A 22,890-nucleotide genomic window follows, 5' to 3' on the forward strand; every position below is an offset into this window, starting at 1 on the left:
GGGTTCATTTTTAAAATATATAAATAATATGTATATAATTGCTTCAGCACTATTTGTTGAAAATACTCTCCATTTTACTACTGATTTATCTTGACGTCTTTGGCAGTAATCCAATGATGATATACATATGAGTCTTTTTCTGGACACTATCCTGTTCCGTTGACCTATCTATCATTGATGTAGGTCTCTCCGTGCACCAATATCACACTGCTTTAATTAGTGTAGTTCTTATAGTAAATTCTTAAAATTTGGTAGTGTTCTTCTTTTTCAGAGTTGTTTTGTTTATTCTAGGTCCTCTGTTTTTCTGTACAATTTTTAGAATCAACTTGTTAATTCCTATTTTTTTTTAAAAAAATGACCTCCTAGAGTTTTGCACTGAATGTAGAGATCAACTTGGAGAGAATTGACAATGTAACAATATTGAGGTTTCTGATTTATGCATATAATCATGAAAAGATAATGTTTAGGAAGGTTCATTGTTTGCTCAGTTCCTATATGTTTATCTCTCCTTGTTGACAGCTAGTCTAAGTCAAAAGTGACAATTCCCCTTCTCTTGCCAAGGTTGGTTCAGGAACGGTCTTGTGACTCAGTTCTCCAATGAAGCTGGAGGGAAGTCGACCCTGAGAGCTCTGGGAAAGGTGTTTCTGTCCTAGGAAGACTCAGGAAGAGAGGCCCTTTTTTTTCTTTGCATGTCGTAATGTCTAGATAAGACACCAGGAATTGCTGCGGTCGTCTGTGAGGGGAATCAGAACGAGGGCAAACAGCCAACATGAAGAAGATGACGAATCAAAAAGACAGAAAGACCCTGGACCTTGATGACCACGCAAAGCCAGGAAAATAATCCACCTTGGAGCCTACATGACCTTCTTTGTTATGTGAGAAAAAGATTCTCATGATGGCTCAAGTCTACATGAGTTGGGGTTTTCTACATTCCTGAAAAATCACAAGCGATAGATTTTTCACTTAAAGAATATTTTTAGTTTATTTTCCCACTGTTTATTTAAAACTTGTATGTTGTTTTTTAAATGTATGAATTCAATATATGAAATCAGTCTCATTGTAAAGATACAAACAATACAAACCTGATAAACGTAAAAAGTCAACGTTTTCCTCCAGTCTCCCCTTTCCCCCAAGCTAATCCAATACCCTTCCTGGAAAATAACCATGATGGTCCATTTGTTGTGCATCCTTCTGGATCTTTTTCTATGAGTGAAAGGGACATATACAAATGTATGTTAAAAACATAACTTATCTGAATGTTTATAGGCATGGGTGAATGAATATTTAAAATTTTCAAGGACTTTTTAAAAAAATAAGAACTTTTGCCATATGTGTGTTGACATTTTTCTAGGTATTTTTCCTTGTGTGGGAAAACATATTGAGACACATATTATATATTATGTCTCAGAATCCAGTAGATAGTCCTGCAATAACTTTCTGGTAACCTTTAGAAAAAGATTAAAATGCATTATCTAAAAAGAAATATACTGATGCCATTGAATACTGGTCCATGGTGGTTATGAAGCACACATTCACGATGGATGACACAATGCCAATCTCGTCCAGTCCTATTAGAATTACACTCTTCCACCTGTTGTGATATTTGCTCCCTTGCCATCAGTACAATTTTCTTCCACCCATAAAGTCTAGGGCTGTGACTTCAAGTGAAGGGGCTTAAAAACACTTTAAAAAAGTGTTTAACCACGTGGGGTAATGTGACTTCATGAGTTAGAGCTACCTGGATTAAAAAAATAAAATCAATATTAAAAGAAAAACTCATAATTTCCTCCCAAACTCCTATAGTCCCATTTCCTGAATTAATTAACATTAACAATCATTTTCTTTATCTTCTCTTATGGTGGGGTGTGTGTGTGTGTGTGTGTGTGTGTAAAATGGGACCACGTGTTACTCTTTAAGATACAGGTTTGACTCTTTAATAAAGTCCTAAAATAACAGTAGTTCCCACAAGAGAGAAGTTTATTTCTTGTTCATGAAACAGTCCATTTATAAGCAGTCTAGGAGGTACAGACTTTCTACAGTGTCAGTGATGCAGGCTCCTTCTAGCTCATTGTGCTGTCATCCCCGGGTATCTTGCTTATCTACAAGATTACCCCCATTTCTTCACCCCAACCCAAGGAGGGAGTGAAAATCCAGGGGAAGGCATTTCCCTTGCTAAAGAGCACAACCAGGAAGTTGCATACATCACATCTGCTCTCATCCCACTGGCCATAATTTAATCACAAAACACACCTCACTGTAGGGGAGGCTGGGGAGAAGCTGTCAGGGGTGTTGAGGTTCAGACAATCCCAGGCTGCCTCCCAAAGGCTCAGAGTCTCCAGCATCCCCAGCATTGATTTGTTGCTGTTCACATCAGGTCATCTTTACCAGTGGAGGCTGAACCCCGACGACTGAGTTCTCAGGTTAGAGAATGACACAAAAAGGGCAGAAAAAAAAAAAAAGAGAAAGATTGACTGATTTAACTAAAATGTAAAACTTCAGAACAGTAAAAAATACCATTTACAAGGCAAAAGGCACATGGTGTGCTGTGAAAATGATGTGCAACATATATAGCAGGCAAGTGCTGAATAATCTTAAATATTAACAGCTCTTACAAATCTGTAAGAAATAAATGCTTCAATTAAAAATGGGCAAAGGGTTGGGGCACGTTGGTGGCTCAGTTGTTTAAATGTCTGCCTTCAGGGGCGCCTGGGTGGCTCAGTTGGTTAAGTGACTGCCTTCGGCTCAGGTCACGATCCTGGAGTCCCAGGATCAAGTCCTGCATCCGGCTCCCTGCTGAGCAGGGAGTCTGCTTCTCCCTCTGACCTGCCCCCCTCTCATGGGCTCTCTCTCTCTCTCTCATTCTCTCTCTCAAATAAATAAATAAAATCTTTAAAAAAAAAAAATAAATAAATGTCTGCCTTCAGCTCAGGTTGTGATCCCAGGGTCCTGGGATGGAGCCCTGCGTTGGGCTCCCTGCTCAGTGGGGAGTCTGCTTCTCGCTCTCCCTCTGCCCCTCTCCACTGCTCGTGCTCTCTCTCTCTTTCAAATAAATAAATAAAATCTTTTTAAAAAATGGGCAAATGATGGCAGTGGCAATTTAGAAAAAGAGAAATACAATAAGCAAATAAATATATGAAAAGTAAACATTGTAAGCATGCTATATGATTTTTTAAAATGCAAATTAAACAGCCATGGGAAACCATTTATCATATAGACAGAGGCTATTTGTGTTGAAACTTTATATGTGTTGTGGGTTCTTGGCTGGGAGAAGGGAGAGAGTTTTTTTGGGCATCCTCATGCTCTGTTGGTCGGAATATAATTGAAACAAACCTTTAGGAGGGCCATTTGGCAATATGAATCAAAATCCTTGAAAAAGTACATACTTTGAATCAGAAATTCTACAGTAGAAAAGTGTCCTAAGGAAGAAGTATGTTCTCTTATATTTGGAAAACTCAACACTGAATTGTTTACATAATATGGAAAAACCCAAAAACAATGTAAATGCCCCACAAAAAGGAATCGGGTAAGTAATTTAATGTCTGTCCATATAATGGACTACTCTGAAGCAATTAATAATTTTGTAGAAGTATATTTATCTTAAAAAGGAAGGACGGTTATTATGTACTTTTAAGTAGGAAGTTATAAACAATGTGTGCAATATGGCCCCGTTTTAATAAAAATATCTCCATGAGTCATTTAAGATGCATGTTACATGTAATAGAAAATTCAATTTAAACTTACGTCAACAAGCAAATGTATTCGTTCATATAAGTAGAAACTCCAGAAGTAAGATAGGTTTTGGTGTTAGCTTAATTTAGCAGCCCTGAAATTTCCTTAAAAACCTAATTTCTTTTTTATATCTCTTTTCTGCCTTCTGCAGCATCCGTCTCAGCTGAAAGCGGGTTTGTGTTGTGGTGGCAAGCTGGACGCCAACAGCTTCCCGTTGTCCAGACACAGAGAAGGAAGGAGGGTCTCTCCCCAGGCCTTCAGTGGGAATCCTAGGCTTTGCTCCGATTGGCCATCTTAATCACGTGCCTACCCTGGTGGCCAGAGGAATGCTTTGTATTGATTGGCTTAGGTCTGGATTGGGTGCTGGTCCCTAAAGCAAACAGTGTGGCGGGAGCCTAAGATTATTGTGATTTGGTTTAGCCAAACCAGGCTCCATAATGGAGGTGGACATGGAGGTGGACATGGGGTAAATCCCAAGAAATTGGCATGGATGTTCTACAATGGTGTGGGGTGGAATGGATGTTGAGAAGCTCATCCTCACCACAGAAGAAAGACCGGAAGGATGTACACCAAAGTGCCAACAATGCTTATCTTCAGGTGGAATTATGGGGAATTTTGATTTTTCTTATTTATGCCTATCTGTTACTTTACATTTTTGACAACAAACATATTACTTGAATAACTTTAAAAAGAAATGAAGGCTATAAATATGAGGAAACATTGGTGTATAACACTCGCAGTATAATTAGCAGCTTGAGAGACTTAAAGCAGACATGTTGGCAAACAGGAAATATGAATTTTCGGAATGGCACCAACTGTGCCTTGCAGAAGCTTCTAACTGCCTTTCTCTTGCCTCTGTAATGAAATTGTGGTCATTTCTATAGATGTAACATGAGATTTTTGAAGGCTAGTCGAGTTTAAAACCACTGGTTCCAGTGGCTTGAATGTTTCCCTTATGCTGGGGTGGGGAAACTTTTTAGCTTTCTCTAGAAACCTTATCTCTTGTCACCGTTAAACACCATGAAGCAGGTCCCAACCCCAGAAGGGACGTGAAAGGGGAGGTACTGTCTCTGGGTTCCTCTACTTCCTTCTTGGACAGACGGTGCTGAGTGTTCTTTCAGGAAGTGGCTACCACAAAAAATCCCCGCTTTCTCTGAGGTCCTGCAGCTCTCTACACTGGGAATCAGAGGGTGACACTTGTTGCAGCCAGCACGGAAGGGGCCCTAGGTCTGAAGACTCAGGGGCCTGAGAGAATGTGAAGTGAGGCACTTTGCTTGATTCACTTCTGTTAGATGCTGGGTATTGGGAATTCTTCATAGGATTCTTGGAGAAACTCCTGTTGCTCTTCCACATACTTTTTTCCTGGAAAAGAGAACCCATTTTTCTGCTGGCAGAAAAGACCTCCACTGGTAATGTAAGGTAAGGAGTTCTCATGCCAGGCTGGGCACCCTGTTTCTCACTTTTATTTCTGCTTGAAATTGATCCTCAGTTCTGCATTTTCAGAAACCTGATTTTATCTGATCATGCCCTTCTGGAATTATCCCACCGTGATGGTAAACAATCAATTGTCATTTTGGTTTCATGATGAGAACTATACTTAATCAAAAGGATGGAAATGTACCAGTTTAAGTGGTCAAGGCACTCTGGTCTCAGTAGGAAAATACCTGTGGGAGAAGAAATGAGGCCCGAAGGTGGATATTGGATGGTCTTAAGGAGCCTATTCTGTGTTTCTCCTGGAATGCCATCTGCCCCCTGCCAGAATGTCAACTTCACTCAAGGAAGGACTTGTTTGTCTTGTTCAGCGGTGCATCTACAGCATCTAGAACAGTCAGAGGTACTCAACACATACCTGATAAATGGATGAATAGGAGGCTGGCTAGCTGGCTAGAAGAATGTTTCTTATTTTTTAGAGTCACTGTCCCATGAGAAGTTGTCCCTGACTCTTCTAGGAAGATTAGAGTCCCTTCTCTGATTTCCATGGCACTTTGAATTAAAGCACTTAAATCATAAAATTGAAACTATTTGCTTATACATCTATCTTCCCTAAAATATTTTGAGCTCCACAAATGCAGGGATTTTGCCTTACTTTTCCATTACCTACCCATAGACACTTCACAGTACTCTAGCACATAGCAGAATAAAACAATAATACTGTGGCAATCTCATGAGTATCTCTCAGCTTGTGAGATATGCTTATTAAGTAGATCAAGATATTACATTAATAGGGGCCTCTTTGCTTCTTCAGTGGTGATGTATTATTAACTTCTTACTCTTTGCTTTTCATTGCTTCCAAGGGAACAAAAATCCTATTTTCAGCTGTTATTTCAATACTTTTCTGCTGGACCTGTAAGTACACTGAATGGTTTCCATAGATTACATTTCCAGGATCAAATTAGTCACCTCCTGATGTTGTACAAAGAGGCCTCTTAATCTCACAAGCAAACCATCTCCAAGTGTTAAAATAAAATGCATTATTTCTGGGAGGACCACCTAGAGATAGCACCTCCCTTTTTGGTTATATGGATTCTTACTGCTCTGGTCACACAAACTGAAGTCTCCTGACTAGTCCCCACTCACTTTTCACTCATCTTTTTATCACCAATGGCCCTCCATCTGGAGACTGCCCTTCCTCCAGTAAGAACACTTGCCTTCTGACCAGGTCACACTTCCTTGGGGTCCAGGTAGGGATTTGCATGGTACCACTCTGACAACTCTGAAAGAACAGATGTCCTTATTGTGGCTTCAGTCCAGGGTCATCCAGAAATAATATTCAATGTTTTGAGACCAGACATTTAGGAAGTCAAGACATAGACTAAGTGGCAACCACATATTTAAGATCAGGGCAGGCTGAAAGTCTGAAACAAGGTAGATGCTCAGGTTAGGTAACATTGGCAATAACCATGGCAATAACCATGATGTAAGCCTGATTCTTTGGTGGACTTTGTGGGAGACTGAGTCCATGGATGTGGATAGTTTAAGTGGCCAAGAGGTGGTGAAAAGGAAGGTAGGAAATTTATAATTTTATCAGAAGATTCTCTGAGTATTGGAGCAAGTCTCACAAGATCAGAGTGGCACAGACATACATTTGTGGGGTACATACCACTGGGATATGTACATCAACCATTGTCCCCCTATCTCCCACCCCAGGGCTGTGAATTGTGTAAGACCGTTGAATCACAGACCGGTACCTCTGAAACAAATAATACATCATATGTTAAAAAAAAAAAAAGAAGATAGCAGGAAGGGAAAAATGAAGGGGGTGGAAATCGGAGGGGGAGATGAACCATGAGAGACTATGGACTCTGAGAAACAAACTGAGGGTTCTAGAGGGGAGGGGGTGGGGGGATGGTTAGCCTGGTGATGGGTATTGAAGAGGGCACATACTGAATGGAGCACTGGGTGTTATACACAAACAATGAATCCTGGAACGCTGCATCAAAAACTAATGATGTAATGTATGGTGATTGACATAACATAAAAAAAAAAAAGAATAACTTCCCCAGATCCTCTTCTTGGGAAAAGGAGAAAAAAATTCGCTTTTGTCTAACCCTTTAATATTTCTTGCAGGGCTGGCTTAGTGATCACAAATTCTTTTAGTTTCTGTTTGTCTTGGAAGCTCTTTATCTCTCCTTCCATTCTGAATGACTCCCTTGCTGAATAAAGTATCCTTGGCTGCGTATTTTTGTCATTTAGCACCCTGAATATACTGTGCTAGTCTTTTCTGGCCTGCCAGGTCTCTGTGGATAGGTCTGCTGCCAGTCTTATGTTTCTACCCTTCTAGGTTAAGGACCTCTTGTCCTGAGCTGCTTTTAGGATTTTCTCTGTCTCTGAGATTTGCAAACTTCACTATTATATGTCAAGGTGTTGACCTATTTTTATTGCTTTTGAGGGGGGGGTTCTCTGTGCCTCCTGGACTTGTGTGCCTGTTTCCTTCCCCAGATTAGGGAAGTTCTTTGCTGTAATTTGCTCCAATATACCTTCTGCCCCACCCCCTTTCCTCTTCCTCTGGCACCCCAATTATTCTAATACTGTTTTGCTTTATAGTATCACTTATCTCTCGAATTCTCCCCTCATGATCCCGTAGCTGTTTATCTCTCTTTTTCTGAGCTTCTTTATTCTCCATCATTTTGTCTTCTATATCACTAATTCTCTCTTCTGCCTCATTTATCCTAGCAGTTAGAGCCTCCATTTTTTATTGCATCTCATTAATAGCCTTTTTTATTTTGATTTGATTAGATCTTCATTTTTTTATTTCTCCAGAAAGGGATTCTCTAGTGTCTTCTATGCTTTTTTTCAAGCCCAGCTAGTATCTTTATAATCATTATTCTGACCTCGTAGTTCCAACATCTTACTTATATCCATACTAATTAGGTCCCTGGCAATTAGTATTGCTTCTTGTTCTATTTTTTGGGGTGAGTTTTTCCATCTTGTCATTCTGTCCAGAGAAGAATAAATGAATGAGAGAACAAAATACTAAAATAGCAACAACAACCCCAGAGAAATATACACTAAACAAATCTGAAGAGACCAGAAACAGAAAAGAAAAAAAAAAAAAAAGAAGAGAGAGAGAGAATATAATCAGACAGGTGAATGGAACAGAGCCATACACTAGATCCTGGGTGTATTTTGGTCTAGTTGTTAGAAGAAACTAGCTCCCAAAATTGTAAAGAAAGAAAAACTTATATATAAACATATATAATTAAAAACAATGAAAGGATTGAATGTAATTGTAAAAATGAAAATTAAAAAAGACTTGCAAAAAGTGGTTGCTTTTCTATTCATAGAATTACAGCAATTCTTTTCTTAGACCTCTGGTTGAGTTCACGGGTATTCAGAATGATTGATAGCTCCAGGGACCAGACAAAACTAGGGTCCCCTACTCCTCTGCCATCTTCCTCCCTCCTCCAATGAAATAAGTTTCTTAAGGACAGAGACCATATCTCATTCTTCTCTGATAGGCTCAGCATTTAGCACAGTGCCTGACACAAGGTGGGTGCACAATACATGTTTATTGAATGAATGAATGAATGAGTGAATGTATGAATGGAGAAAATGGGATAGGGGCATGAATTTTAAAATTCTGATTATACATTTTTTTTGATCATTTGAAAGTGGTTGAATGATAACACAGCTGAGGTTTTCAACATTAATAATTTTTTGTCACCAATACTTACAATGTAATTTCTATTGAAAAATACAAAATATAGTTACAAATAATGTTTGCCAAATAGCATTAATAACAATAATATGCTTTTTATTTGGGAATAAGTTTATTAAATAAACAGATAAATATAATGGTCATATTTTAAGATTATCACAAGGATAAATATTGAAATAACCATATGCTCTATAAATATGATTCAAAATTCTATGCCATTTCTAAAAGGCAAATATAAATGCTAATGAAAATAACCAAGAACTTTAATAACTTGGTATAAGTGGACTTTGCTATGGAAAAATGCAAGTCTATCCATATGGTAATAGACTCTGCCGTGGTCAGGGAGCTTATATCCCTGTCAAAGAAACATTGAAAATATACAGGATTCTGAAAACTGAGAGAAATCAATTATATAATAGTTAAATAAAAGTTCAAGTTAATAATCAACTATGTGCTAAGTAATAATTTACAGAGAAGGCGAAAGTTAAGGCATTCCATGGGTTTTACTTTCAATTATAAATCATACAGTATTCAGGTAAAGAGAATTGACTTTGTATGACATATGTAATCAAGTATAATATATATTACTCAAAGATACCTACTACAGATAAGAGTACTTGACAAGCAATGTGTGTTATATGTGGATTTCAAAACTAAGGGGGTTCATCAGTGAAACAAATCACAGCCTGTAAAAAAGGTTAGTAAGAATAGCTATAATTACATTATACTTTAATTGGGAGAAATAGAATTAAACCTGACAGAAAGTTTACAATAATCCCCAATGCTGAGTCAGAGAGAGAAAGCTAAAGAGCTTCATGGAATCTGCTGATTTCAGGTCTGCCAAGAATGTACTGATAAAACATTTGGTTTATGGCTAAAGCCAGGTGTGGTCTGCTGAAGCAGAAAGGGTGTGTGTTATTGCTTAGGATTGGCCAACTATTTTAACTGTGCAAGAAAGAAAGCCATTGACTATGGTATATAGACAATTAACTATCAGCAAAACACACAATTCACTATCTAGGCAGCTATTGTTGATTTATAAGCTTTAATAATGTTAAATGATACACAGGTAAATTAATTTTTGAAAAGCTTAATAATTTCAATAATGCAACATTAAAATAGCTCCAGGGATGCCTGGGTGGCTCTCTCTCATTCTCTCTCTCTCTCTCTGACAAATAAATAAATAAATAAATAAATAAATAAATAAACCTTAAAAAATAAAATAAAATAAAATAGCTTCAGCATATTTCAAAAATAAATGCAAAACCAGGACACCAAAGACAAAATCCTCTCAGATTCTGGGAAATAGTATTGGAAATGAATCACATGCTTAGCAACATACAGATTGCTGTTTGCTTTTTGTGGTTTTTAGACATCATATTGACCTCTGGCATCTGGAGAGATAAGGAGAAAAGGAGAAAAATACCATCTGTTTATTGAATGTTAGGTTAGTGTCAGGGCCTCAGGACCGTGTAGGTTCCATGATGTCAGAGACTTGGTGTGTTTTGGTTACTAAGGTATCTCCAACTCTTGGATCCACACTGGTGGGCACACATGTGCAGGTTTATCCTGCTATCTGAAAGTACAGTGTTCCCATGAAAGCTTTTTTTTTTTAATTTAAGATTTTATTTGTTTATTTGTTAGACAGAGAAAGAGCACACAAACAGGGGGGAGTGGCAGGCAGAGGGAGAGCTGGCTCCCCACTGAGCAAGGTGCCTGATGTGGGACTTGATCCCAGGACCCTGGGATCATGACCTGAGCCAAAGAGAGACACTTAACCAATTGAGCCACGAGTCCCACTTTTTTTTTTTTAAGATTTTATTTATTTACTAGAGAGAGAGAGAGAGAGCGCAAGCAGGGGGAGGAGCAGAGGGAGAGGGAGAGAGAGAGAGTCTCAAGCAGACCTCGCACTGAGCATGGAGCCCAATTAGGGGCTGGATCTCATGGCCCTGAGATCATGACCCGGGCCAAAATCAAGTTGGCTGCTTAAATGACTGAGCCACCTAGGCACCCCACCCATGAAACCTTTTGTAAGCCAAAATGGCATAAAGCAAAGAAGCAATTACCATTAATTTATATGGAGAAATTTGTGAACATTCCCAGACCCAAAAAATCACTTCCCAGAGACTCTTCTCATACCATAGGACATATCTTGCTAATGGATGCACAAAATAAATCGAGGTAAAGCTCACAGACATAGTTCAAAACTCTGGCAGCCTGAAGCTGAGATGCTGAGCATGGTCCTGGGGAAGGACGTGGTCGGGGGGGCCTCTCCATGCTTGGGGTGCATGCTGCTCTATAATGGCTCCAACAGCTGCAGAATGCTACTGGGTATTTTTTGCCTTTTTTTCAGTTCGTGAAAACAGGAACCAATATAGGTCTTTCGCAAAAGCGAAGTGGTGAAACATGAACTTTCGAAAATTGGATGATACCTCTAGCTGGAATTCACCGAGTGAATACATGTCTATGTGTCGAGACGGCTACTTTTGTTCTTAGTCCATGCCAATGCAGAGAGCTCCATCTAAGCAGAATCGAATGACTCTTATTTTAGCCAGTGCACTGTAATTTCATATAAATTCCTTATTTAAACTTATATGAAGATTCATGGAAAATGTTTGTTACATATGATACTATTATAGTTAGTATTATTGTACAATCTTCTTCTGAAATTCTGGAATGGCTCCTTTGTCTATTTCTATCTGCAGGTATATCTGGGACGGTGAAAAGAGCTTTGTCACTGTTCTTATGAACTACCTTCTTTTCAATACTTCCTCCTTGAATATTTATTTATATTCCAGGTTTGGGGATTTGTTTCACCTTACCCTTGTTCGTGGGCAGCCTGGTGTTTCAAAATCTCAAGTAAACATGCGCAAACGCATTGTTTTTTAAGAAACACATTGTTTTTCACGTGTTTTTACACATTAAGTAGTTCAGAAAAGGCCAAGGTTCTATTAAAGCAAGGTGGCAGGTCTCTGGATTAATGAATCTTATGAGTACCTAGAAGAACATCTGTAGATCAAACTTTTGATCAGAACAAAATGGGGGAAGGAAGCTGGAGCATTTCCCTTTATAAATAAAAAGGCAAGTTCAAACTCAAAAAGTTAACTGCCTGAGAAAGCACTCAGAAAAATGTGTGATTTTTCTGTCTTCAAAAATCACAGGATACACCTACAGAGGCTTTGTGATTTCATCCAGTTCCCACGTCACCTCTGTGAGCTGTTCTCAGATGATCAACAATCACAGCTAATATTTACTAAGTGCCTGTTCTGGATGTCGAGTGACTGGTGCTCAGTATACACCGGTTTCCTCCCTTCCTTCCTGCCTGCTTTGAGGAGAATAACAGAGGAGATCACCAAAGCTTCCGAGACCGGAGTGACTTTTAAAATACCAAAGAAGTGAGGCCACAATTAGAGCAGAGGAGAGGACATGTTTAAAGAGAGGAGGGCATGTTTATCGTGGGAGAGGAGAAGGTCTCATCATTCGGGGAGGCTTTTAAGAGTTATTCTGGAAGTATCCACTTCTTCTCATTGGCCTTCTGCCGGCAGCCACAGAACATTTGAAATCATTTCTGAGGTTTCTTTTCAGCTGATGGTCCTTTCCACTGGCAGTAAGTCAGGGCTCTAAGCCTGGTCGGCACCGCCCGACTGACCGTGAGCACCCAAGAAGGAAAGGCCCTCCTCCCTCTCAGAGATCTTTCCTCCTTCAGAAATTCCCAGGTGGAGGTTCTGGGGAGAGGCAGGACGGACCCACGGGAAGCCCTGCTCAGCTAGCTGGCACTAAGGTGGTAGCTAGGAGCTGCTTTTCCCTGCTGGATCAGTCTGCTCGGGCTGCCGAAACAAAATACCACAGACTGGGTGGCTTAAACCACAGAAATGTATTTCCTCACAGTTTTGGAGGCTGGGAGTCCAAGAATGAGGGGCCGGCAGGGTTGGTTTTCTCTGAGGTTTCTCCTTGGCTGGCAAATGATCATCCCCTTGCTGTCTCTTTACATGGTCTTTTCTCTGTGCACACACATCTTTAGGGTCTGTGTGTGTCCAAATCTCCTTTTCTTACAAGGATGCAAGGGCACCAGTCAGATGAAATTACAGCCCACCCTAAATGGCCCATTCTAACTTAATTACCTCTTTAAAGACTCTGTCTCCAAATACAGTCACATTCTGAAGTTCTGGGGGTTAGGGCTTCGACATGAATTTTGGGGAGGACACAATTCAGACCATAACACCTGCTAAGTCTTTTTTTTTTTCTTTTTAAAGAAGAATTCAATTCATCTGCACCAGTGTGGTCCTGTTAGGGAAAAAACTCAACAAACAATAACCAAATGTCATTTCAGAAATCAGAAGAATTGGGTTGGAAGCCAGACTTCACCATTAACCAGCAACACCCTGAGAGAAAGTGTAGGGAGTCCGTCACAACCTTTAGGTATCACCCTACCCTGACGTGGGGCATCTGGCCCGGGGGTTTTAGAGATTGCACCCTACAGGTGGACTGCCTTGTCCAAGCTCCAGTATCACTGTCACCAGCTAATTAACCCTGAATGAGTTCCTTCCTGACTCTATCTCTCAGTTTTCTTTTTGGAAAAATGCAAAAAATGATTGTGCCTCCTTACTGGGCTTGGTGTGCTGATTGAAGAAGTCAGCTCCCCCAGAGCCGTCTCATACTGAGCAATCAGCACGAATATCTACTGTTATGTTTTGTTTGTGTCATTACCCTCTTCCTCTCTCCCTTCCAACCCTTCCCTCACGTTAGCACATATCCAACAGTCCCTTGGTTTCCTTCGGAAGTGGGGTGTCGGTTTGGGAATGGTTGCCCTCAGAGGTAAGAGAAGGGGGAGCTCCTCCAGGTCAGTGACCCAGGGTTCATGGTGAGGACAAGGTAGGCAGTGCCTCTCCGTGGGAGGAATCTGTCTGCCTCGACCCTGACCAGGATAGGGGCACAAGCTGGGGAGGAAGAATGTGCCGCCACCCGTTCATTACCTCCTTGGAGAAATGGCTCCAAGTACACGTGCTGTTGCGGGGCCCCTAGAACCATCTTTTCATACAGATGTGAAGATGAACAAAGACCAACCAGATGAGCAAACCAAGGCCACATATTCAGAGGTTGCTAGAGCAAGGGAGTCAGCCCCAGTCACTTGCTTTATAGCAGAACCTCAGAGACAGGTAGAGGAGTGGGAGAGCTTAGGGGGGACACGGGGAGGCTTCAGGCGTGCCCTGATGGGAGCCTGGGGCCCGGGGAAGCTGCAGGCGGGCTAACTGGAAGTGAGGTGTCTATGTGACTGGGTAGGGGGACATATTTGACTCTCTCTGATTGGTCCTAAGTTGGAAGCAGGGACAAAAATTAGGGAAGCTGCCAATCATTAATCAAGTCCCGGCTGTTTGGGGCCAGTTGTTACAGAGATTGTTGTCTGGCTGCCTGGACGGTCAGAGAGACACCAGTTACTCCGGACGAGGGCTTGGTTTCCTGGCAGGTTACTACAGGTTGTGGACCAGAGTTTAATTTTTATTTATGGGTTGGCCATACGTGTTTGTATATTCAGTTTCCCACCTAGGGTAGCATGTTGCCCCTCAAGGATTTGCCCTAAGCCAGGCTCTTCGGAAGGATGAGACAAGTTGCTTCACTGATCTTGTTGGGCACCCATCCCGCCCTCCCCACACAGATGCTTCCAGCAGGATTTTTGTAGGGAGTGGTGGCGGTGGTGGGTTCTGATTTCATCGGGGCAATTGTGGAACAAATGGGAGTCTTAGCTCCAGGGTTTTATTTCGGAGCTGAAGCCAAAGGAACATTTTGGCTGGAGGAAAACAGGTATTTCCATTTTAGAATTTCCAAAGAAAAAGGCTCTAGGAATGAACCGTAAGTGGAGGTAATATGTATAGAAGGGGACTTCTTACATGGCTTTTGTTGCCATGAGCTCCTGAGAGGCAAATATACCTCTGAGAAAGAATATGAATTTGCAGGCTGGGAGATTCTGTCTGGCTGCATGGTCCTGAATAAATTACTCATCTTTCTGAGTTCTCGTAGGTCAATTAAAGGCGATAAAACCCTCATTGATTTTGCAGATTTGTAACCCTCCTGGAGACTTTATGTCTACAAGAAGGATTCTAAGCCACCTGCTTTGACAGTAGTGTCTTCACCGTGTACATTTGTCCCCTGCCAGGCTGCCTGCCCCGCAGAGCTCCTCTCAGACACCACTGTGCAAGCAGGGGTGGGCATCTCATGTGGCCTCTTAACCTGTGGCATGCGCTGCTCCTGATTTTGATCATGCCAGGTTCCTTATTGCCTGCGGAGTGAATTTTAACCCTTGGAATGGAATCAAGGCCCTCAAAATCTGGTCCTAGACTTTGTCTGTCCTTAGTCCTCTGAATAAGCCCTCAGTCCACCGAACTGGATCTGCTCATTGTCCCAGGTTTTGCCTTACCTTGGCTCTTGCCGTTTTCTCTTGCTTGCAATCTGCACCTCTCCTCGTCTCTATCCCCCTCACCTCTGACCCTGCTTTGCTCTAGTTTTCAATCTTGAAAGGCTGGATTTGAGTCTCAGCTCTTCCAAGAAGCTTTTGCTCACTGACTCTGCGACCCTTTCTATTCTGAACACCCACCCCCCCACCAACCCTGCCAGGGACACCCAACTTTCTTACTCATTTGGCAGATGTTTCTGGTTATTACTACCTAGTTATATCGTATTCTGCTTCCATTGGGCGAGAGGCTTCTGTGAGTCAGTGCCTGTGTTTTACCACCCGGTAACCTCACCGCTTAGGATATGCGTTGTATGTTTCAGTGTAGAGTGAAGATTGGTGGAGTAGAATGATGCAACAATGTGCCTCATCGATCAGTGTGTTAAACTTATTAGAAAGCTACACAAACTTGTTGCCTGAAACTGTATTAGATCTGGAGGGAGAGAGGTTTATTATAGTTGTAGCTACAGTAATTCGGGGGGGAGAAAAGAAGCTTGTAAAATTTTTTTTCAAAGGAAGCACAATGGACGTCACCGATGCTCTGTGTAGGGTTTCAAGTCTTAGAACACAGCGAGGCCAAGCCCCACTCATTGCTGTTGGGATGTGCTGTAAAATAAACCAGACATGTGTGTAGGGGCTGGTGGGGCTGGGGGATATGCAAGTGCATGGAAGCCCTGCTGAGCAGAAATGAGGAATCCAGCAGGGAAGCTACAGACATGATTGGGATTCTGGGCAGAATGGGGGATGGGGAGCAAGACTGGATGATAGGGGAGTACAGCCCATCAGCTAGGTCAAACCCAGCGACAGTGAGCTTGGGAGTGGGCCCAGGCCGACAGGGAGGCCGTCACCATTGTGGAGGCTGCCAGCAGTGACCCCTTCATTCTGGGACTCAGAGGTTGGGTTTTAGGTCCTGGGAGGGGGCCTAGCAGGACAAGGCAGGCCCTGTCCTAGAGAGACAGCAGTTCTATTCAAGACTCAGCCACGGGGAATAAGATGAGGACATTCCAGATCAAAGGCGGGGCCAATCTTGTCTCAAGAATAAGGAAAAAGCCCAGATACACCTGGCCCAAGTTAAGATTTGGCTCTTCAGGATGTGAGTGAGGATGACTCTGTAGATAGAGAAAAAAGATGTGGAGCTTGCAATCCTGCATGGCTGTGATGTTAGGAACCAAGGACCAGAGAAGTGAAGTGAGCTCAGTATCCACAGTCACATTCCTCATTGGCGGCAGATCTAGGCTTAAAGCCCAGTTCCTGTGACTCCCCCAGGCAGGGCAGAGTTCTAACTTACCAGAGTCTGCATGCCATCTTCATTGGGGCCCTTGCTGTCTATGGTGGTGCCTTGAGGACAGTTACAGGAGTGTGCTCTGGGGATGAGCGATGAGGAGGCATTTAATGTGGGCCGATGATGCATTTTTCTGTTGATTATTGAAGGGTTCTGGTATAAGATTTTGACCAAAAAGTCTGCAGCTAAAAGAAAACCTGATGATGAGTTTGACAATGACAATGACCATTCCCATTTCTATTCCTCTCTGGGGGCTGAAAAGAGAGGAATAAATGCCTAGAGTTTGACTGCACGATAATGGCACAAAAATCCATCTGAATGGGAGAAATTCCCCACAAAGGGTGACAACACAATATGCAGGGGAGAATAGATGCCTTGGGCAAGGGATTTCATAAGGAGCTGTGACATCTCGGATTCTCGGCAAGTTGCAGTAGCTGTCTCCACGGTGACACACTCTTTAGGAATTCCATATAATACACTGTGTCTCTTCAGGGTCCACTTTATATACTTTCAACACTGGGGCCGACATCAAGGAACAGAAGGAAACCCATTTAAGCTAGCTCAAATAATAGAAGGATGTGTTATATTTTTAGAACTCAAGGACAGAAAATGCAGAGCATCTCAGCAGAATCAGAAATTCAGGAGCCCAAGTTGTTCTCTCTCTGTCTTGCAAGGGCTTTTGGAGCCTTGCAGGGACTTTGTGGTTCCCTCTGCTTCTCTCTTACCTCTCTCGGTCACCTTCTTCTACTCGCCTATGTGCCAACATGACTGGCGGGCCAATCACGTGACATCACACTCGGACTCCATTCTCTGTGAGAATTCTTTAGTCGGATGTTTAAGAAGCAGACACTGGTGGTGTCTAGAATAATTCTCATGAGTCAGATGTCTACCCCTAGTTCCAATCAACTCTGATGAGAGAGGCGACGCAACAGGTGGTGAGGAAGTGAGTAAAGCCATAGTGGGGAGGCAAAGGTTGGCATCTCTACAGTAGACTTTTGGAGACAGTGATCCTGAAATTTGGGGGATCCCCAGGCTGCGGCATGGTGAGCCATTCACTGCTGTGCATGCTTGAGAAGATCTTATGAGGCTACTACCATTTCAGTGGTCACAGTCCCTCAGTAATCCTAAGATCCCAACACCTTCCTGGACATGCAGTCTTCCAACTTAACAACAGAAATGGTATTTCTACAAATGGCGTTCAGTTGGCATTGGGGGGCCAATGACATTGGCCAAAGAAGAACTCAGAGCATGCATTTATTTGACCTTGCATTTGACATGAATATCCCTGTAGTGGTTGAGGGGGTGGGCTCTGGAGTTGTACTCTGAAATGCATATCCTGGCCCCTCTACACAATAACCATATGGCCCTGAGCAGGTTACTTAGCCTCTTTAAGTCTGTTTCCCCATTTGTGAAAAGTGCATAAAAAACCACTTAGTGGAAAATAAAACATACCCCGGGATTGGTGAATAATATGCTCTAAAAATAGTTTTGATCCCTAGAAAGTACTGGGTAAATGTCACCCATGGCTGCTGTCATTTTGTAAATGGGATTTCATAAGGAGACATTGTCATGTCTTATGGACCCAAATGAATTCAGGACTTTGCATCAGTGGCTTCTCCACGTTCCTTACAGTTCTTGCCCTAAAGTCTTCCCCAGACCTTTGCATGTGCTAAGTGTTAACAAGTGCTTGGTGGTTCATCATCTGAGTTTTACAATGTTGTGCTTTGTGGCTCCAAATTGAAAAAGTTCTCACAATCAAAGATGGAAAAGGACGCACAAAGAATAAAACCTTGACCTGATTTTGAGCAATTTGCCGACTCTTGAGAGTCCATCTTTCAAACTTTCCTTTTGGATGGTTTGAGTATGTGTCCCTCTCTTGAAATAAAGTGAAGACCCCAGATGATTTCTCCAGTTTCTTTGATCCACGTCAGTGCTATCTAAAGTTGTTGTTCTCTCTACAGAAAAACGTGTAACATATTCCTTGAGATTTATGCAAGATCACAGAGCTGGAAAACCACACCAGAACCTTTAAGATTCACTCTTTCTTGTTCTTTAATCCTGCAGGAGCCAAGTTGCCCTGAAAGATCATGAACTTGTCTTCTGAACACTGCAACATATCGGATTGGCTGAGGCTGGAAGCAACAGTGAAGGCCTCTGTATACATAGTTGCCTTCTTCTTTGCCACATTTGTCACTGTCATCATCATCATGATGGTGTCGCAGAATTCGAAGCTGAAGAAGGAGGTCCGATACATCCTCCTGTGTCACCATCTGCTGTGCATCTCCTCCTACTGCGGCCTGGGGGTGGTTTTCCAAGGGATGCGGGCTCTGCTGGCCAACAGTCCTGTGCTTATGTGCTGGGTGGTATTTGGGGTCCAGCTAAGTGTGGGAGAAGGGATCCTCTTCACCCTGGCCTTGATGGCTGTCAACACGTACCTGGCCATTTGCTGGCCTTTGAAATCTCTGTCCTTTGTAGATTCAGTTAAGTATAGGATTCTGGCTGGGTCTTGGACAATCATTATATTCAAGAATGTTTGCTTATTCCTCATAGAGGGCACTAACCTCACTCAGGGTGCTGTTTTTAAATCTGAACGCCTTTGCCCTGTGATCTTGAATGGCTCTGCTGCCAGAGCTATTGGCATGGTTTTCCTTTTCCTTCTTCTGTCCATCATTCTTATAAGTTACTCTCTGATCTACCAAGAAGGGAAACGGGCTGGCCATTTTAACAGATCAAATATCAAAGCAAGGAAAACAGTCCTTATTCATTTAGTGCAGATGGGTTTACATGTGATACCAACCCTGATATTCATAGGCTTGGGAAAGATGTGTGGGCTGTTTTTCTTTGCTTTAAATCTGGTGCTTTTTGGAGTCTTTGCATTTGCCCAGTGTCTTAACCCTCTGATCTATGGGCTCTGGAATAGAGAGCTGCAAAGCAGATTGTACCATTGGATGTGCTGTCAGCGGTGGTGTGGTCACATGATGGCCAACAGAGAGCCAGTTTAACCCGAAACACAGCCATTTTGAATCAATAACTCTAGCCCTGATGGATCATCAGCTGGGCTTGAGGACTTGCCTTTTACTCAACCTAAAATTCGTGCCTTGGTTTGATGTTGAAAGCAAGACGAATAAGTCAGAGTTATTCAGCTGGCTTGCAAACTTTGCTGCTGTGTACATGAATTGGCCTCTGTGAGATCATTTTGTGTCTTTAATTCTAAACCCAGATCAACATTTTTAGCAGCATGTCCTACTGTGTTTCAGTAATGAGGCAGCTTTTGAGAATGCACTTGTTTTTAAAAATTGACAAACAGTCCATGGTTGATATGAAGAGAAGTTTGGCTCTTCCTCTTACATTAATTAGGCATAGGCTTGGCTACATATAATAACAAAACAGAAACAAAATAACAATGATTTTTTAAGGTTTGAGATTGTTTGGTTTTTTTTTTCTGATGTAAAAGAAATCTGGAGGTAAAAAATCCAGTCCCATACAGCAGCTCTGTAGGCAACAGGTTCATGCTCTTCTATTCTGCCATGATTACTATACTACCTCACGACCCAAGATGGCTGTTAGCGGTCCTGTCATCACATTCATACTCCAGCCAACAGGAAGGAGGAAGGGGCAGAGGAGGGTTTATATCCTCCTTCTAAAGACACTTTTTAGAAATTACACAAAACACTTTTTCTTATATTTAACTGGCCAAAACTTAGTCATATGGCAATGCTTGGCTTTAAGGGAGAGTGGGAATAAATTTTAGCTGGGTGGTAGTGTCGCCAGCTAAAAATTGGGGTTCTTGATACTAAGGAAGGAAGAATGGATATTAGGAAGCAAACTCATTTCAGGGGCCATTTTCCTCTCAACCAAATAAAGTATAAAGAAAGACAATGGATGGGTTATAATCACAAAAACATACTCTGCCTCTTTCAATATGATACTTGGAGTTAACTTTTCAAGATCCCAGAACACTTTAATTGTATTATGTTAACAGTTCTCAAAGAGAATGGCATCAAGAAGAACATTGAACTGGTTTAAACATGGGAATTAACTCATGATTTAAATCTAAGCCATTTTGAGACAGTAGTACAAAATAAAGTCTTTCACGGGAATTTACATATGAGATTTCTTTAGATGAAACATCCATTTCTGAGTAAGTCAGGATTCAGTTCTAGAAACAGGAATCATCACTCTAGGTACTTTAGACACATGGGATTTAATATGGGACTTAAATGCTTACAAAGACACTGGCAGGGCTGGAGGAGCAGAAATCAGGAGCCACCACTTGTTGGTGTCAAGATTCCACTGCAGGTGGGATCTGGTGGTCCAGCAACCGCTTCCACCATTGCCCCCCATGCCTCAGGCCCCTCTTAATGTAGTAAGTTTGCAAAAGAAAGAGCAACCGGAAGATGGCCTCCACTTCCTTCCATCTTCCAAATCTCAAGTGATTGCTTCTAACTGGTGGAACCTATCTGGCATCCAGACCCTAAGAACAAAGGAGTCTGGGAAATGTAGTTACTAGTTTCACAGGAACAGGAAGTTATCCCAAAATGGGGGTGAAATGAGGATTGAAAGAGCCAATCCATGGGATCCACCATTATGACATTTAGTTTTATTTACAGGTGATAACAACAACAGAAGCAAAATAGTTGCTCAACACATGAGCAACTATTATGCTCCTGACACCATGCAAGCCATTTTATATACACAAAACCAAATCCCCACAACAGGTATATAATGTACATATTATTATTCCTGATTTACAAATGAGAAAAGCTGAGGCTTAGAAAGGTCTTACAGGAGCTTAGGAGGACAGGACCTTCCTTTTCAGATTTTCCATTCACATGTGTTGGCTGAAGGTGACCATTTTATCACCCTTGAGAGCTGGACAAATTGCTTAGGAAATTTGGGCTTCAGTTTTCCACTTTGCTTTGGGTGTGGACACCTGCCTTGTGGAAAAGAGCCTGCTTTGATTACACCCTCCCATCTTTGATTACACCCTCCCATCTTTAGGCCCCCACTTTGTTATCAGATTCTAGTGGCTTCCATATCATGTCTGGACTCCATTTTGGCTCCAAGTCCTTCTTGCCTCTTCTCTGGGTGTTCATTGTCTTCTCTCTTCCTCCATTCTCAACTCTGAGATTTCAAAGCATGACCTTCTCTTCTGCAATATGCAAGTCTCTCCAAGGGAGAAGAGACTGCCAGGGCTGATTACCTTTGTGTCCTGGCACTCGACATAGTGCCTGTAGATGGCAGGCACTCTACAAATGATGTAGTGGACTCACTGGTCAATAAGATATGCCTTTTTTTTACAAGTTCCATCCCCACAAAACCCAAGCTGTCTCTTAGTTTTTGTTGAAAAATGAAATAATCTGAGAGCCAAGAGTGGAATAAAAACTCAAAAAATCTACCAAAGTTAACTCAATTATAAGCCCTAAATCTAAAATACACAATTCAATTTATCCTTAAAGCTTTTCTTTTTTTTTTTCTCTTTTTTTTTTTGGCGGGGGGGAGTGTTAAATTTTTTTTATTGAAGTATAGTTAACATACAATGTTATATTATTTTCAACTGTACAATATATTGATTTGCCAATTTTATGCATTACTCAATGCTCACCACGATAAGTATAGTTACCATCTGTCACCATACAATATTAAAATATGATTGACTATATTCCCTATGCTGTACTTTTCACCTCTGTGTCTTATTTATTTTATAACTGGAAGTTTGTACCTTTTAATCCCCTTCATCTATTTCACTCATCCCCCTACTAACCTCCCCTCTGGCAACCTCCAGTTTGTTCTCTGTATTTAAGAGTCTATTTGTTTTGTTTGTTGATATGCTTATTTGTTTTGTTTTTTAGAGTCCACATATAAATGAAATCATATTAATCTTAAAACTTTTAAAACTATTTTCTTATGTAAAAAGGTGACTTTTACTTGTAACATTGATTGTTAGAATGGTAGTTTTATACCTTCAAATGCAAATTGTTATTTTTAAAATTAAAACAATTTTTGAATTGGGAAGATACAGTATAAAATTCAAAAGGTTAAAAATGATACTTAGTAAAAAGTAAGCCCTTCTCCCTCTTTTTCCAGGTCCCCAGTTCTTGTCTAAGAGTGAATAACTGTGATTAGCTTCTTGTGTTTCCCTTAAGAGATGATCTACAAAGAGCAAATTATTAAAAATTTATAAGGTCATTTTGGTTTTGATATCCTGGTCTTGGATTGGGAAGTTTTCTTAGTTGGTATTTAGAATGTTTGTTGATATCATAAATGACATTAGCA

The 22,890-nt window shown here is 41.3% G+C and overlaps 1 protein-coding gene and 1 long non-coding RNA gene across 2 annotated transcripts in view; one reads left to right on the top strand and one right to left on the bottom strand.

The window, feature by feature from the left end:
• Window positions 1-955: 955 nt before the first annotated feature.
• Window positions 956-22,890, bottom strand: part of LOC118522472 (uncharacterized) — a 35,127-nt gene continuing 13,192 nt past the window's right edge. The window contains exons 2-3 of the long non-coding RNA XR_004910639.2: window positions 2,251-2,415; window positions 956-1,203 (exon numbers count right to left, since the gene is read on the bottom strand). This is a non-coding gene — a long non-coding RNA (uncharacterized LOC118522472). The remainder of the gene's footprint in view (window positions 1,204-2,250; window positions 2,416-22,890) is intronic.
• Window positions 4,007-22,803, top strand: LOC118522468 (uncharacterized). Its single transcript, XM_078071420.1, has 2 exons — window positions 4,007-5,148; window positions 18,679-22,803. The coding sequence occupies exon 2, from the start codon at window positions 18,702-18,704 to the stop codon at window positions 19,614-19,616; it is 915 nt and encodes a 304-aa protein (XP_077927546.1). The 5' UTR covers window positions 4,007-5,148; window positions 18,679-18,701; the 3' UTR covers window positions 19,617-22,803.

Source organism: Halichoerus grypus, chromosome 4 (assembly GCF_964656455.1).
Source record: "Halichoerus grypus chromosome 4, mHalGry1.hap1.1, whole genome shotgun sequence".
Lineage (NCBI taxonomy): Eukaryota > Metazoa > Chordata > Mammalia > Carnivora > Phocidae > Halichoerus > Halichoerus grypus.

What these genes read in the sequence shown, in the direction of transcription:
- LOC118522468 (XM_078071420.1), top strand. Translation starts at nt 18,702, where the DNA reads ATGAACTTGTCTTCTGAACACTGCAACATATCGGATTGGCTGAGGCTG.